This window comes from Protopterus annectens, chromosome 5.part1 (assembly GCF_019279795.1).
Source record: "Protopterus annectens isolate FY-2018-M chromosome 5.part1, PAN1.0, whole genome shotgun sequence".
Lineage (NCBI taxonomy): Eukaryota > Metazoa > Chordata > Ceratodontiformes > Protopteridae > Protopterus > Protopterus annectens.
Window position 1 is genome coordinate 411520885 of NC_056736.1, and position 16635 is coordinate 411537519.

Sequence of the window (16635 nt, forward strand, 5' to 3'; positions counted from 1 at the left end):
AAAGGTAGAGCTACTGTAACTAATTTAGTAGAGTGTTATGACCAGATGACAACAGTTATGGATAAAAGAATATGCTGCTAAACACTAGGAGTCTCAACATGAAACTGCACTCACTGGAAGCTGTCCTGACCTTGGAAGACACAGACATTTGTACAGTCACAGAGAACTGGTTCAAGGCAGTGGAGAGCACCCCAGCCATACTGGGTTACACCTCCTTCCACATGTTCAGGCCACAAACTGAAGGCATGAAAACTTAAGGAGGAGGTGTATCAATATTCATTAAAGATAAATACACCTCCAGGTTGGTTAAACAGTATGCAGTTGCAATTAACTGCTGATAGGACACCTATTCAAGTCACTGCCAGCTACAGGACCTCCTCCATGAATCAGGACACCCACTCTGCCTATTTGGATCTACTTGAGTCTATCAAGATACATCTGAACACCATGGTTTTGGGCGACTTTAACTACCCATCCACCAACTGGGTAAACTACTCGTGCTCAAACCCACTTGACACAGGTTCCTCGACTTTGTTAATTCCAATGCCTTGGACCAGCTGGTTGACATCCCCACAAGGGGTACCAACATCCTGGATCTGCTGCTTACCAATATGGTGGACCACTGTCGCACCCCCACTGTGAGGTCCTCCATGGTGAGATGTGACCACAAATCAGTCTCATTCGAAGTAACTATCACGCTTGACCCCCCCCCCCCCGCAGTAGCAATTAAACTAAAAAAACTTTCCAAAATAGATTATAACCTCTTATGGAATGGTATAAATATCTTCACTGCACCTCCTCTCTCAGATGGAACTGGCAACTCTGTCGAGTTGTACACCAATGCTTTGTAGGAACACCTGTATACCTGCATTGAATCGGCTGTGCCTGATAGAACCAAAACAAGCTCTTCAAGTAAGAGTAAACCTTTCTGGTGGGTAACTGCCATTAACAGGCTTTAGAATAACAGGAAGAAATCGCTGTCTAAGAGTAAGAGGGAGTGAGCCCTCCTCAACTGGAAGCACTCTATACTCAGCTTAAACAATCAAATAAGACTTCTTGTGAAGTCCTCCAATGCAAACTATGAGTCCAAATTAGCTTCCTCAACAAAGGACAACCACAATACATTCAATAGTTACATCTGTAACCTAAAAGGAAAGGCCAAGATTTCTGCCATACTAGTATTTAATGAGACCACATATACTGAGCCTGTGGACATAGCTAACCTGTTGGCTGACAGGTTCTGTGAAAACTTTACTCCCCTATCCCTGTCACATGTACCCCATGATATCCCTACCACCTGTCCCCTACCTTGCATCTCTAAAGAGCAAGTCATAAATGCCCTCTCTAAGGCCAAAAACACAGCATCTATGGGACCTGATAACATCCCAGTCTGCATTCTACATGGGCTCCAAAATGAATTAGCAACACCACTGATTACTCTTTTCAATCATAGTCTAAGCACCAGCTTCATACCAGCTGAATGGAAATAGCCACCATTATTTTTTTGCACAAAGGTAGTGCGTCCACTTCCCCCATTACTATAGACCTATTAGCCTTACTAGCCTTATCTGCAAGGCCATGGAGTGAATCATCATAGACCTTATCAACAAAGATATAGGTAATTTCCAAATACTTGACCCTACTCAGCTTGGATTTGTCAAAGGGAGATCATGCCTGTTAAACCTGGTGGACTTCTTCGAGACAGTCACCAAGGCCCTGGACAAAGGGAAATCTGCACATACAGCGTACCTGGACTTAGCCAAGGCATTTGACACTATCCCCCACTTAGGCATCATTGACAAACTCACCCAACTAGGCATCAACCCCTATATCATTAGATGGGTCGCTAACTGACTTACTGATAGAACATATATAGTCAGAAAAGGGGGATCCGTCTCCAACAGCAGACCTGTAACCAGTGGTATTACACAGGGATCAGTCCTGGGACCTCTACTGTTTGGAACCTATTTCTCAGAAGTACAAACAAAAATTAAAGGTGTGTGGCTGGCAAAGTTTGCTGATGACTGCAAAATGGGAGTGGTCATAGAATCTCCAAATAATGTTGACATCCTACAAGAGGGTCTTACACAGACAAATGATTGGTGCCAAAGTCATCGCCTTAAACTCAGTGCAAAAAATGTATCATCATTCCTTTCATTAAAATCAATGTTCCTGCTAACTACCACATCAATAGCAACACCTTAAGTACGCACTCAGTGGTGAGAGACCTGGGCACACAGGTTGACAGCAACCTTACCTTTGGCCACCATGTCTCCACAGTGGTAAGAAGGGCATTCTATATTGCACATCTCATAAGTAAGGGCATTGCCTCCAAAAAAAAAAGTTATGACCTCCCTGTACTCTTCCCTCATCAGGCCAATAACTGAGTACAACATCCCCTTGGTATGTACCTTTCCAAGCACCTGCAGCAATTGGAGAGACCACAGAGGCTCCTCACAAGGAAAATTCTAAGTCTTCAGCATCTGTCCTATGTGGATCATGTGAAATCACTGTCACTTTATTATGTTTCATACAGACAACTCAGAGTCAACCTCTGCCTTACATACAAGGCAATCTCTGAGCCTGATTTACTGGAAATGTTGCATCTCCATAAGTCAAATGGTAGACAGGTTACTCGCTCTAAAGACCTTAAGGTATGTGACATTAATAGAACCTGCTTGAGGGACGGATTTGTCTCCCAGAGGTTACCACACCTTTGGAACAGACTCCCTCTTCAAGTCAAACAGAACACCTCTATGGCCCTCTTCAAATGCAATCTGGACGATTGGATGGGTGACAATAAATTCATCCTGGGGGTTCCACCTGTGTCCCTCCTGGGCAGGGGAAATAGATATTGATCGTGGAAATAAGGGTAAGAACTTGGCAAGGCTTCCAAGGGCCCTACGGCCATTAGCCTAGTAATTTCCTGTGATCATATGATCTGCAGCAATCATTTACATGGATCTAGCTAAAGAATTCAACATCTTGCATCATAAAATGATATATGAAACATCAGTCAAAGATAATTATAATCCCTACCAGGTCAAAAGAATAATTGAATGGCTTTCAGGAAACAAACAGTGACGATTCAAGGGCAGAACTCTGTACCTCTTTTAGTAAACTCTGATATTCCCTATGGTTCAGTATTGCAACCTTTGCTATTTAAGGTAGTCTTTGCAAAAATTCTAGTAATTAGTAGATGCTCAATGACTGCAAGTTAGGATTTATTATTTAAATGAGAATAACTACAACAATATCATTAATGAGTATCTGCATGAAATACAAACATGGGCTGTAAAAATAGGTATCGGATTTAGCTTAAATAAATGCAACATTATGTTTTTTGGAAATACGCTTATAAAACAGCTGGTAACAATACAAGACTTTGCATTATCAGAAGTTGATGATTACAAAAATTTAGGAATAATAACATCAAAGCAATCTTATTCTCAGCATGTAAATTCAGTAGTGATAAAAGCAGTGAGACAGCTGGGTCTGTTACTGAAGACCATCTCTCTGTATGAGGAAATACATTTGGTTGAATTGTATAAAACATACATAAGACCTATCCTGGAATATAACATTGCATTTTGTTCATATAACATTAGTGATCTAATAAGACTTGACAAGAAATTCGCTAAAAAGATTCCTACCTTGAGATAATATAATTAGAGAGAAATGTGTCAGAAGCTGGAACTCTTTACCATTTCTTATAGATAGTTTAGAAGAGCAATATTTGCATATAATGCATTTCAGGATGTTATGTTACAAGCATTACTGAATTCAGAAATAAATGATAATGTAAAAACTAAAAGACATAACAAAAGTGTGTACAGGACTAAACCATTTAGTACCATAAAATGTGTTTTTTTATATAACACAAATAATTTCTAGTTTATGGAATAGTTAATCACTTATTATTAGAAGGTCTGATACCATAACAATTTTTAAATAGATATTAGGTGACTGGATGGGTTCACAGGTATATGATTCAAGTTTTGAGAAAACTATGAATGTTATATAACCATAAACCATGAAGTGATCACTCACCCATTGAAAACGCACATACCTTGTGCAATGGTAATTACATCACTTTTAATTTTAGTAAATGTCGCATCATGAGACTTTTGTGAAAAAGACATAAATTATAATTACAAAACAAATGTGAGATCATGAAAATAACACCATCATTAAAGATCTAGGGCAATGGCTGATCCAGCCTTAATTTTCACTAGTGTGCACCTACTAAAGTCAGAAAAGTATATTTAAGCAATAATCCATGATTGTGAGTGGGTATGTCAGGATGTATCGATGGTTGGTGTGGTTTGATCACTAGGGAGAAGCTCACGTGATTAACCAAAGCCAAAAGTGGAGAAATCCTGATATACCTACAAACAGGAGGAGATTATTGGTATTATACAATGACATTATTTAAGAAAGAAATTTCTTGCCTTTCTTAAATAACGTCTTTGTATAATGGTGCTGTAGTGTTTCTCTGCATTCTTCCTTGTTTGCTGATATACTGTGCATGCATATGGGACTGACATTCCCATACTTGCACAGTACATCAGTACCGTACAGGAGAAGCAATAGAGAAGAGAGAATCCCTGTTGCTGTTTTTTTGTATTATTATTTTTTTTAATGCCAATATATTGCAAAGATAGTGTAGAAACAAAGGGAAAATCAGGTGCATTTTTAATTCTTTAGTTTTGCATAATGTACCTTATTTTCTCATATTTTGCTCTTTCCCTCTGCATATATGAATAGAAAGTCTGGATGCTCAATGGTACTTCAGCAGCCAGACTTTTTTATATTGGTATACGCTCAATTTACAACAGGCATATTGGTTGGCTTGTCCAATCAGAGTGTTCAGTTTTGAATAGTAATGAGCAGTCATTGCATAATGATTATTACTCTATGTAATACTAAAGGACATGGCTGATAAGTCCAAGGAGATCATTTTACCCCTTTCCAAAAAAGAACAAAGTGGCCGGTGTTTGCATTTACTTTGCTGGTGAAACTTTCTAGTGATTTTATGCATCTTATGAGTGTGGATCTCTTACCTTTCTCCCTCTGTCTCTATTTCACCTATACATTGTCACAAGACAATAGCATTTTGGCAAAAGTTTTTATTACATTCTCACTTTTCCTTTCATTGACAATAGCCCTAGGCCCTGACACTGTCAGTAGCTCAACAGAGCACATTCGCTTAAAAGTTGGACTGTAGAGTTGGTTGATTAGAGGATGGAAATTCTTTTTTTTTTTTTCAGTTTTTCAGCATGTAGTGAAATAGAGCTCAAATGGTTGCTGTGCTTGAGATAACAAACAATGCTGTTTAGGTCTTGGGGTGCATATTGATGTTATAACTTATTTTAGACACTAGCTTCATTACTTATGTTTCCATTGATGCTAACTATATTAACTACTGCTTACGGCTTTGCTCAGATTTGTGTCTAATACCTTGACAATGGAGGTTAAACTGTTCTACTTCCCATTCTAACAGCAAGAATTCCTACCAATGGCATGGTAATAAAGACTGGTCTGGCAGTAGGTGTCTTATCACCATCCCGGGTGCCCTTACTTACTCTGGAACTGATTAGTCGGCACCATTCAGTGCCATGCCCATGGCCATACCCCTGCAGTTAATGCACAGTGCCTTGGTTATTCTGCCTTTCACTAGCTATTCTACCTCTTGTGTCTATGCAAGTTACACCTGGCATATAACGGGCACGCGTCTGACAGACTGTTGGGTTATGCTGAGTGGTGGCTGTCCCGTGTCATGATATATTACTATCACTGAGATTTGGACTCCCATCTGCATTCATTTTAGACTTATATGGAGGTGTATACATGCCATGCATGCCACTATTTGGTACACTGTGTGTGTTACCTGATGGCATGCTCCTAGGGATTTGTTCAGCCCAGCTTCACTGCCCCTTGTAGTTGATTTATTTGCAACTCATGCATTGTTCCTATTCCTACACAAAAGGAGGACTTGTTACATGGCATTTAATATTGTGCCCTGTGAGACACATACTAATGTAGTATTTTTGTGTCAGACCTCTGTATCAGTGATGACCTATCAGGACCACATGAGTCACTTTTCAACTACAGCCTCAATACAGGCTTTATACCATGAGAATGGAGAGTGACAATGGTTATCCCACTTCACAAGTGTGGACCATCAACCAACCTTGCAAACTAGAGAACTATTAATCCGACTAGTCTAATATTCAAAGCCATGGAATGAATTCTCATGGAAATGATCAAGAATAACATAGACAACCTTCAGACACTGGACCCAACCCAGTTTGGCTTTGTCAGGGGAAGGTCATGCCTACTAAATCTGGTGGACTCTTTGAGAAGGTCACAACAGCAATGGATGAAGGGAAAATGGTGCATACTACCCATTTAGACCTGGCTAAGGCATTCAGTACAATACCCTACTCAGATATGGTTGGCAAACTCCTCAAACTGGGTACAAACCCCTACATAACTCACTGGATTGACAGCTGGTTCACAGGCAGGACCCAGGAAGTCAGAACTGGTGATACCACCTTCACTACCAGACCAGTCACCAGTGGGATACCTTAGAGCTCAGTGATGGGACTGCTCCTGTTTGGCATCTACGTCTTGGAGATAAAAACTAATGTCAAGGACCATGTTTGCATATGGCTGCAAATTGGGAGCTATCATAGATTTCCCCCATGACAGTAACATCTTACTAGAGGGTCTAACACAGACAAATCACTTGTACCAAAGTCACAGATTAAAACTCAATATCAAGAAATGCATATTAGTGACTTTTGGTAAAACTACCACCCGGGCTAATTACTCCATCGATAAGATACCCCTAAGAGATGCCTTGGTAGTCAGGGATCTGGGAACATATTTAGACAGTAATCTGGCCTTTGACCAACATGTAGCCAAGGTGGTAAGAAAATCATTCTATGTCATCCAACTTATAAGTAAGGACATGGCATCCAGGTCCAAGGAAGTCACAGTGCCATTTTATTTGGCCATTATCTGACCCATCATTGAGTATAATGCCCGCTTCGGCATCTACCTAACCAGATATATGCAACAACTGAAATGGCCACAAATGTTCCTTACCAGAAGAATCCAGGATATAAAAATATTATCCTATACAGATCACCTTAAATCCCTATTTCTATACTCTGTCTCCTAAAGGTTACGGAGAGGGGATCTATGCCTGGTATACAAGACATCCACAGATCCAGTTCTGATGGACTTTTTGTATGTCCATAAAACAAACAGCATCAGAACCACTAGATTCAAGGATTTACATTTTATTTGTGACATAAATAAGTCATGTTGGCAAGACAGATATGTGTCTCATGGGATATCCATGGTCTTCAACAGCCCCGCCCATCCATGTGAAGCACAGTCCATCCCTAACTCTATTTAAGAGTAACCTTGACCAATGGATTGGAAATTAGAAATTTACCCTGGTTCTTGACCCCATTTCTCTGTTAGATTAAGGTAAACAGTAATATCCAAACTAACATACCCCCCAATCACCTCTAGAAACTTCCTTATTAACATATCCCCCTGCTACTAAATGCCTATAATACACAAGGACATAATTGGGTTAGATCACATGGCTAGGGTTATAAAGGCCCTGTTGATCATTAGCCTAGTATATACTTATGAACCTATATTGGTTGGTTGGTTGGTAGGTTGCCTTTGCATATCTAACATCATTTCATTCCTCCAGAGACTGTACTGCCATCCAGTGTAGCATATATTTCTGATAACAGCTTTTGCTTTTGTTTTTCGCTATTTATGCCCACTGTTTTCTTTTTTCTTAACTTGCCCTTTGTTATTTTGTCTTTTTCCATTTCCTTTCATATTTTATGTAGTATTGGCCATGGCAGAGAATGTGATGTGATAATAGTCAACACACACACTATATATGCATTACCTTTCCTGTGGCATCTCCAACAGTCTCTAGGCTAGCATCTAAGCAGGGTGATGTAGCTCTTCCAGCAGGGAGAAACCTAGAAAGTTCCCTGGTGCCCTCAAGTGGTCTGTCTCTGAGGATGAGTGTAGGCTTCCAAGCAAGGACATCACAAATAGATCCCAAAATGTCATAAGCAGAAGGTGGAAGACCTGGTGACAGACTTACTGTACTGGCAGCTGAAAACCCACATTGGCATCCTGGTGCTTATTCATGTGAAACTGACAGTTGTACAGCTAGCTAGCCCTGACCAGTGGGCAGACAGTGGCTCAGCCCAGCCATGAGATGGGTGCTACTGTATGCAGTGTGGTAGTCAGCCATCATTCCATCCAGTACTTCTAGTTCATAGTCTAATCCTTTTCATTATCAGCTGTTATCCCTCTGCCTGTCTGTGTCTCTCCTTTGAGTTCCGGTCACCCATTTGTCTCAGCACCTTCCCATTGTTCTTTTTCTGCCTTTTGCATATGTTTGCCTGACTCTGCTACCATCTCTATACCCTCTGTAGAACAGAGTGTGTGTGCTGTATCTTTAAGAAGCATTTCAAGGACTGAACCTAGATATATAAATAGAGACCACGTGCTATACTCAGTGCCATTTTGACAGTGCAGCCCAGAAAGTGAACATGTATGAGTGTAATAGCTAGTTTGTTTATAAGTTTATCAAAGTTAAAGTATTAAGTCTCAATCCTGATGTGTTTGTACATAATAAAGCTGTTTGAACAGAACCCACAAAGTCTTGTCTATTGCATCCTGACTAGACGAGTGACACCCTCTTTCCTGCCCACACTTTCCTTAAGCTAACTTCCCTTCTACCCTTCTTGAAAACATTAAAAAGGTCACTGTCTCCCCAAAATAGACCTGTGCTTCCCTATTCTCATACCACTCTTCCTTTCCATTTGCCCTTCTATACATTCCCCTGCTTTCTGCTCCTCCCTTTCTGCCTGTCTTATACAGCAATTTCCTTCCTATTTACAATATAAATACTGTGGCATCCGACTGCCAACAATAATGTGATGTCCCTTACTATCCTGGGCCAGTAACTAAGGAGCTTCAATCCTCACTACTGACTGCAATAGGAGACCATCACTTAAACAGGAGTAATATTTCACAATTTTCCCTAAGAACACAACAGAAATATGCTCTATAACTGGGACTGGACTGTACAATTCTATCTACCCTTAATTTAACTCCTTAATACACAATCAAAGCAATGTGTCCCAGTTTAAAACCTGTGATACACTTACAATTAAGTAAATTAAATACATCCAAACACTTCTGGGAAAGCCTGACACAGATTCCAGCTGTACCCTTTCTCCAAAATAATACGGTAACACACTGCCACCAATCAGATAGCCTTCGTGCCCTTTTAAAGGGATGTCTAATTATGAAAATTAGATATTAAAATAAATGATAGCAAATGACCTAAAGCAGCCAGGCTTCACAGTGGCCAGGGAAGTTATCAAAGCAGGTATAAGCACTCTCAAATCACTAAAGAAAATACTGATTGATCAGCCACACTATACTTTAATAAAATATTTAATAATGAGCAAAATGATTAAAAATAAAAAGCAGTAATTTCCAATAAACAAACAGAACTCATTCACCAGGAAAATTAAATCAATACTGAAGGATAGAAATCCAACATTTAGAAAGACTCTAACTGATTAAATTCCTACCTGACTAAAGAACACTGTCCCTGATCTAAACTAAATTATTACAACAGAGCAAAGGCAGGCTTGCAGTTCTTGGTGAGACCTTTTGGGTATCCACTGCACAGTACAACTGTGAACAACTAACAACTGCAATTGGCAACTATAACTGGCTGGTAACTATAACAACTAACTTCAGCAGGCTGTTTTATAGACTAGCTTAAATGTCACAACTGTTCCAGTTCTAATTTTCATTTCATATTTTGAAAATCAACCAACAGCTGTTTACTAAAGTTCCTTCCTGTCTTTCAGCCTCTGACAGTAACACATAGCAACTGTCAACATTCCGATGACATCATCTGCAGATCAGCTGATTCTGAGACAGTCTGCATTTAGAATCTTCTTCACAAATATGTGCAGTTAGAAATGTAAAGGAACACTGTTCAAGTTTTTAAAGCATTCTGTACAAACAGATCATAAATCAACATGGTAGAACTTATTTACAATATCACAGCTAGTCATGCTGGCATATAATACACAGGTTAATCTGAAATTATGTGCAAAAACTCAGCCAGACATGATAGCACAAATGACAGTGTCTAATTTCTTCAGAAATATATCTGAGATTTTGCTGCATAGGGACTTTGCTGTATAACTATTAGCTGTGCTATAAGCTCTTCCCATAGAGGTCTGTCATTACATGTGTGAACATACATTATTGCAAGCACACTACATGTGTGCTGCTGGACTCAGGAGGAAGGAGACCTCTAAAACACTGTCCTGATAATTATGCACTGTTGTGTTTTCACCAATGAATCACCTCCCTATTGTGACACCATTGGATAATCTTACTACTAATGCATAGCTGATCAGTGTTTCTCTGCATTATGCCACTTTAACAACGCTATTTGTCACTTGTACTTCCACGTAAGAGAGTTTTCTGAATTTTGCCCAAAGAGGTTTACAGATAGTTTTTGCAATTTTTGTTTCAACTACTTGATCATTTTTTTTGTACAGTGCAAACATTCATATAACTATTATTTCCTTTGGTCTTAGTTTTTGCTTAAAGTAAAAGTTTCTCTCTTTGTTTGACAGTGTGTATGTGTGTGTGTGTGTGCGTGTGTGTGCGTGTGTGTGTGTGTGTGTGTGTGTGTGTGTGTGTGTGTGTGTGTGTGTGTGTGTGTGTGTGTGTGTATAGATACCACTTGTTTAAATATATATTGCCATTATATTCGGTGCTACTTATTCATCTTGTGTGCAGAATGGGCATATTTAATGTGCTGCATACTTTTCAACTGTCCAGATTTTTTGCAGAATATCCAGATTTTTGTCTCATATTTTGGTCTCTTCCTCATACAAATTGTAGTTTTCTGGAAAATGAGGACTGAAGTTACTAAATAATGTCAGAAATTTGAATTTCTGACAATATCCTTCAGAAAATGCATGTTAATACAGAAACCTGTTATTCAATCAACTTTCTAAGTTTATAAGAACAATATTTAAAAATTGTCCCTATTTTTGAGCCTTTGACCCCCCCCCCCACACCATTTACATCTTGTGGGAAGAAGTTGAGCAGTATGATGTGCAGTGTTAGAAATTATTAGGTTTATTTTTTTTTTCAATTATTTGCCATAGGATAGTAGCATTTTATAGTTATTACCTGTTTATTTTTCATTTATCATAAAGGAGAACATTTCTGATCTATTTTATGTTATATGTATATGCAGTTATGTACATATGTATGTACACATTTATTTATTTAATATCAGTAGCTGCTCTAGTCAGGATCTCATGGCTACAGACATCTGCTAGGAATACTTGAGTATAGCAGTTAAGCTGATTAGTCTTGTCAAGATGGCATTCACAGTTTACAGTATTAGTAAGGTACCATTATATAATTGTGTTTACATATTAAACAGCTGAGTCAAGTACTCAGTTCCCTCAGTAAAGTTTTTTTTAACTCAGTATTGTTGGTGCTGTGGTAGCGTTGTCGCCTCACAGTTAGGATCCTCAGTTAGGAATGGGCATTCCTTCATTGAAGGTTGTGCATTAGGCCCGGCAAGCCAGCACGTAAAACTCTACTGCCAATCATTAGCGGACGGAGTTCACACAAACAAACAAACATTGTTGACTTCAGACACCTCCATGCTTGCATCCCTTGAGGCCTGCTCTACAACTCCTATACCTTCATAGGCCCACCTTGTGTGACCCATACTAGACTGGTCTCCCTAGCAGGAGAGCACCTGTAGATGGAGTCCCCAGTTCCATGCCAGGCTCTGGGGGTTGAACCTGCCAGCTCTGCAGACTGAGATGGGCCATGCAAGGTGACATCATATTGCAGCAGGTGAGGGATTTTCACTGCCCAATCTGCATTCCTGCACTGATGTACTTATTTTGTATGTGTGTGTGTGTGTGTGTGTGTGTGTGTGTGTGTGTGTGTGTGTGTGTGCATGCATGTAAGCGTGTGTGTGTGTGTGTGTGTGTGTGTGTGTGTGTGTGCTGGGCAGCCCATGAGGTGTAGCCAGAGGGGTTGCCCTCTTGGCCACAGCAAACTTGCCTCCACAGCTTCCCTGCCTACCACAACACAGTGACCCACTGCAGATTTTCACAGAATGTCCAGATTTCATCAGCTTTTTTTATCTGTTCTTCATAAAAGTTGTGGCTCTCTGGCAAATCACTGAGGACTGAAGTCACTAAATAATGACACATTTATGTTTCAGGCTTTGTATTCTTCAGAAAATGCATGCTAATGCAAAACTTATTATTCTAGCAAGTTTCTAAGTTTATGAGTGCAATATTTAAAAACTGGCCTTGGTTTTGCCCCCCCTCCCCCATTATTGTTAGCTTTGCTCAGACATCTTGCAATTAGAGGTTGAGAGTTATACAAGAGCAGTGACAAGTGTGAATGTGGAGCTCATATGTATTGCACACAGTATGATCAGTTATCATTCTGAAGGTTATGGATAAGTCACTTTCTGGAGCACTGTATTTAGGTCTCATTATCATGCCTGACAAAAAGTGATATGGGACATTAGGGTGACTGAAGGGCTTTAGTCATGAGTGACTAAGATGATGAAAAAAATAAATGTGAAAATATACCAAAAGTGATGAGCATGTAAAATGGAGTTGGGATGCAGGGTAAGAAGGGACATTATGCAGGGCTACAGAATCTTGATAAATGGTTGGATGGTGGGCTTAAATAGGAACATTAGGGCAGGGAGATGGGAAGTGCAAGCTGCAGATTACAGGAACTCATATAAAGTGTGAGGTAAAAAAAGAAATAACTTTACAAAATGGGTGATACCTGTATTAAGCTACTAATTAAATAGGTTTTGGAATATAATCAACAGAGATAGGCATAAGGCGGTGGGTCTGTTGGAAGGTAATGGCAGGAGCGGCCAAAACTGAGGTGGTTGTTTAGGACCCAGTGACACATTCAGAAGATATGACAGGCAGAACTCTCATTTCACTAGCAGAATCGTAGGCTTACAATTACTAGATAAACAATGGAAGTCAAAGACACTGCTTAGTATAGGAATGAGTGCCCATTTAGATGTTACATGACCCAGACACATGCATTAACAATAGACCAATGAACTGAATTAAAATGAAAATAGATTGATTATGTATTGCCAGGAGTGTCAGTAATAGAAGGGGACAAAACATTCCACAACAGTAATGAGTTTTAACAAATGTGAATTACAGTAAAATGTGGGATTTGTTCCCAAAGTAATAAAAAGCAGAAAGTTTGAGAATATGATTTTGATGTCACAATAATGCAAAGTAATATAAGTCTGAAGATAACTGCTAAGAGACTGCTTTTCAGATTTATTCCAGTAATATTTGTATGTTTTAATGTCTTTTATAGCTTGCTGTGTTACAACTAAATGGTGAAATCTTACAGCAGTGGAAAGAACCCCCTATTGAAATATACACAGACTTCTTCATTTTCAACATCACAAATCCCAGGGAAGTACTTGAAGGTAAAAAGCCTATTGTGAAAGAATTAGGACCTTATGTATACAGGTAATTACATTTTCAGTAAACATCTCTGCTGGATAATATTTGTCTAGTGCAAGAAGATACATATTCAAGTGTTTTCTATTCCATATGAAACAACTTTATGCAATGTTTGAAAAGTATATATCTTAATGTCATTTTCTTTATTTTTGTGCATGCACAATGTTATGTAATTATTTTTCCTACAAAACATTATTCAGTTCATTCCACCTTCGTGTTTTAAATGTCATATAGTATTTTTAAGTGCCCCTTTGGCATTATTTTGTATATAGACAAACAACAGATCTAATTTAAAATTATATATTTCAGAGTGTATTGCAAGTTGCATCTACTGCTTTGAGACCTTAACAGGAATTATCTTTAGAAAGTAGCATTTTGCATAATTTAGCTGCATTGCAATTTTTTGTATATTTTAGTTGTACCTAGACGGTACCTTAAAATGTGACCAAAACACAGTTCAGTCACAACAAAACTCAGTGAGTCTGTTTCACAAAACTATGTTTAACTTAAATCTTCTGAATAGTGGAAAACCTGCACCAATAGAATACAGCGAAGAGCCCCTTCTTACTAAATATAACCTCTCACATTATTTCATTTTGATTTTGGAGTTATTTGTTATTCTCTCACCTCTACTTTTATTTATTTTTTCACATTCATTTTCATTTTTCCCTCCAGTTTCACTTTTCAGGATAGTTGCAGTCTGTAGATGCTTTATTCTACTGTCAATAAGAAAACATGTACTAATAATAGTATATTGTGTTTTAATAATGTTTATGCCACTAGTTGTTGCATTAATCATAGAGTAAAGAGTCATCTGGATGAAGCTGCAGTTAGTATCAGCTGAAAGTAGCATAAACAGTTCCTGTAATTTCATTTTAAATACACAGTGTCTGGCTAGAAGCATTTAAGGTTCAGAGCTGTTAATGTGGACATCAGTGCTGTGTTGCTTTACTGCTTTGCTGCTTTGCCATGGAGTGCAGCTTACTTTGTTTTTTGAGCAAATTAAACTGTTGGACCATGCATTCACAATCTGATGTTTGATTGTGGAAGGACATTCCACAGAGCCAGGCAATTACAGACCCATATATCTCACCAGCCTGTTAGGCCGCAGTGGTGCAGCGGTTAGCGTTGTCGCTTCACAGCAAGAGGTTCTCCCATTCGATTCTCGGCTGGAGTACCTTCTGTGTGGAGTCTGCATGTCCTCCCCATGGTCGAGTGACGTTAAAGACATGCAGGTAGTTGCGTGCATGAATGGGTGTGCCTTCTTTGAAGGTTGGGCATCGGGCTGGCAACTCAGTACCGTAAATATCCACTGCCAATCATTAGTGGATCGGAGTACTACTGTGGCGACCCCTAACCAGGAAAAGCCGAAAGACAGCATATCTGACCAGCCTCATATGCAAAGCCATGAAGGCTTATCATGGAATTAATCACTCCGAACATAGGAAACCTCCAAATACTGGACCCATCTCAGTTTGGATTCGTCAAGGGCAGATAATGCTTACTCAGCCTGGTAGATTTTTTTTTTGAAAAAGGTCAACAAAGCAATGGATGAAGGCAAAAAGGTACACACTCATACCCTGAATTGGCCAAAGCTTCTGACACAATCCCCACTCAGGCATAGTAGAAAATCTATATAAACTGGGAATAAACTCCTATGACACCAGTGGATTGTCAGCTTTCTCGCAGATAGGATGCAGATAATCAAAATAGAGAAAGTTCCCTCCACAAAGAGACCAGTCACCAATGACATCCCCAGGGTTCTGTGCTGGGACCTGTCTTGTATGGCCAGTACTTTACAGAAGTAAAAGCCAATAACAAAGGGCTCTGGCTAAGTTTGCAGATGACTGCAAGCTAGGAGCAATCACTGAATCCCCAAATGACTAGCCATCCAGTAGGAAGGTTTGTCTCAAAGAAACAACTGGTGCCAAAATCATGGACTGAAACTAAATCCAAAAAATGCTTTATTGTATCCCTTGGGTAGTCATTTGCCCCAGGGAACTACCACATTGACAATATGCCCCTAAGAGTCGACCCAGCTGTTCAGGATTTGGGAACTTATGTGGACAGTGACAAAAGTTTTGACCAACATTTGTCCATAAGAAAATTCTTCTATATTGCACATCTTATAAACAAAAGGATTGTGTCTAGATCTAGGGATATCATTGTCTCCCTTTACTAAGCCCTTGTTAGGCCAGACATTGACTATAATGCCCCCTTTAACGTGCATCTGTCCAGACACATGCAACAACTGTAATACCCACAGAGATACCTTACTAAATGGATGCAATATGTAAACATGTCCTCCATGGACTGACTCAAAGGTCTCTCACTACACTCATTATCCTACAGAGTGCTAAGAGGTGACCTGTGCCTGGCATACAAGGCATCCTCTGACCAATTACTGATGGATTTACTGCACATCAGCAAGTCAAATGGCATCAGAAATACTTAGTCTAGGGATCTAAACCTCTTCTGTAACATCAACAGAATAGGTTGGAGGGACAGATACAGCTCACGGAGACTACTGCTGCTATGGAACAGAATCCCCATCCACATAAAACAAAGTTCATCCCTGTCCGTATTCAACCACATCTTAGTTCTATGGATACGATACAGAAAATTTACCAAAGGACTAATGGACAGAGGCAGCTTCTAAATGTTTTATCCCTTGCATGGGTCCCCTCAAATTATCTGTGGTATGATCCCAGTTATTCTCATTAGGGGTAATATATAATTATCGGCCATGGGATGGGTAAGACCAATCTACAATGGAATGGGATAGGTTATCTTGAGCACAAAAAGAGAAACTGTAGACTTAAAATGGCCCACAGGGCGGCTAGCCTAGTATTTACCTATGAACATATGATCGTATGAACCTATGACTTGATCTGCATTTTTGTCAACACCATTTAGTATATGATAATGGGGTCTATATCATATGTCCGAATGCTCAAATGTCCGAATGCTGAAACTTTGAATTGGG

The 16635-nt window shown here is 39.4% G+C and overlaps 1 protein-coding gene across 1 annotated transcript in view; it reads left to right on the top strand.

Moving 5' to 3' along the window:
* Positions 1–16635, top strand: part of LOC122803174 (lysosome membrane protein 2-like) — a 476872-nt gene that overhangs the window by 118406 nt on the left and 341831 nt on the right. The window contains exon 2 of the mRNA XM_044072789.1: positions 13498–13655. Within this exon, the coding sequence (XP_043928724.1) occupies positions 13498–13655 (158 nt within the window). The remainder of the gene's footprint in view (positions 1–13497; positions 13656–16635) is intronic.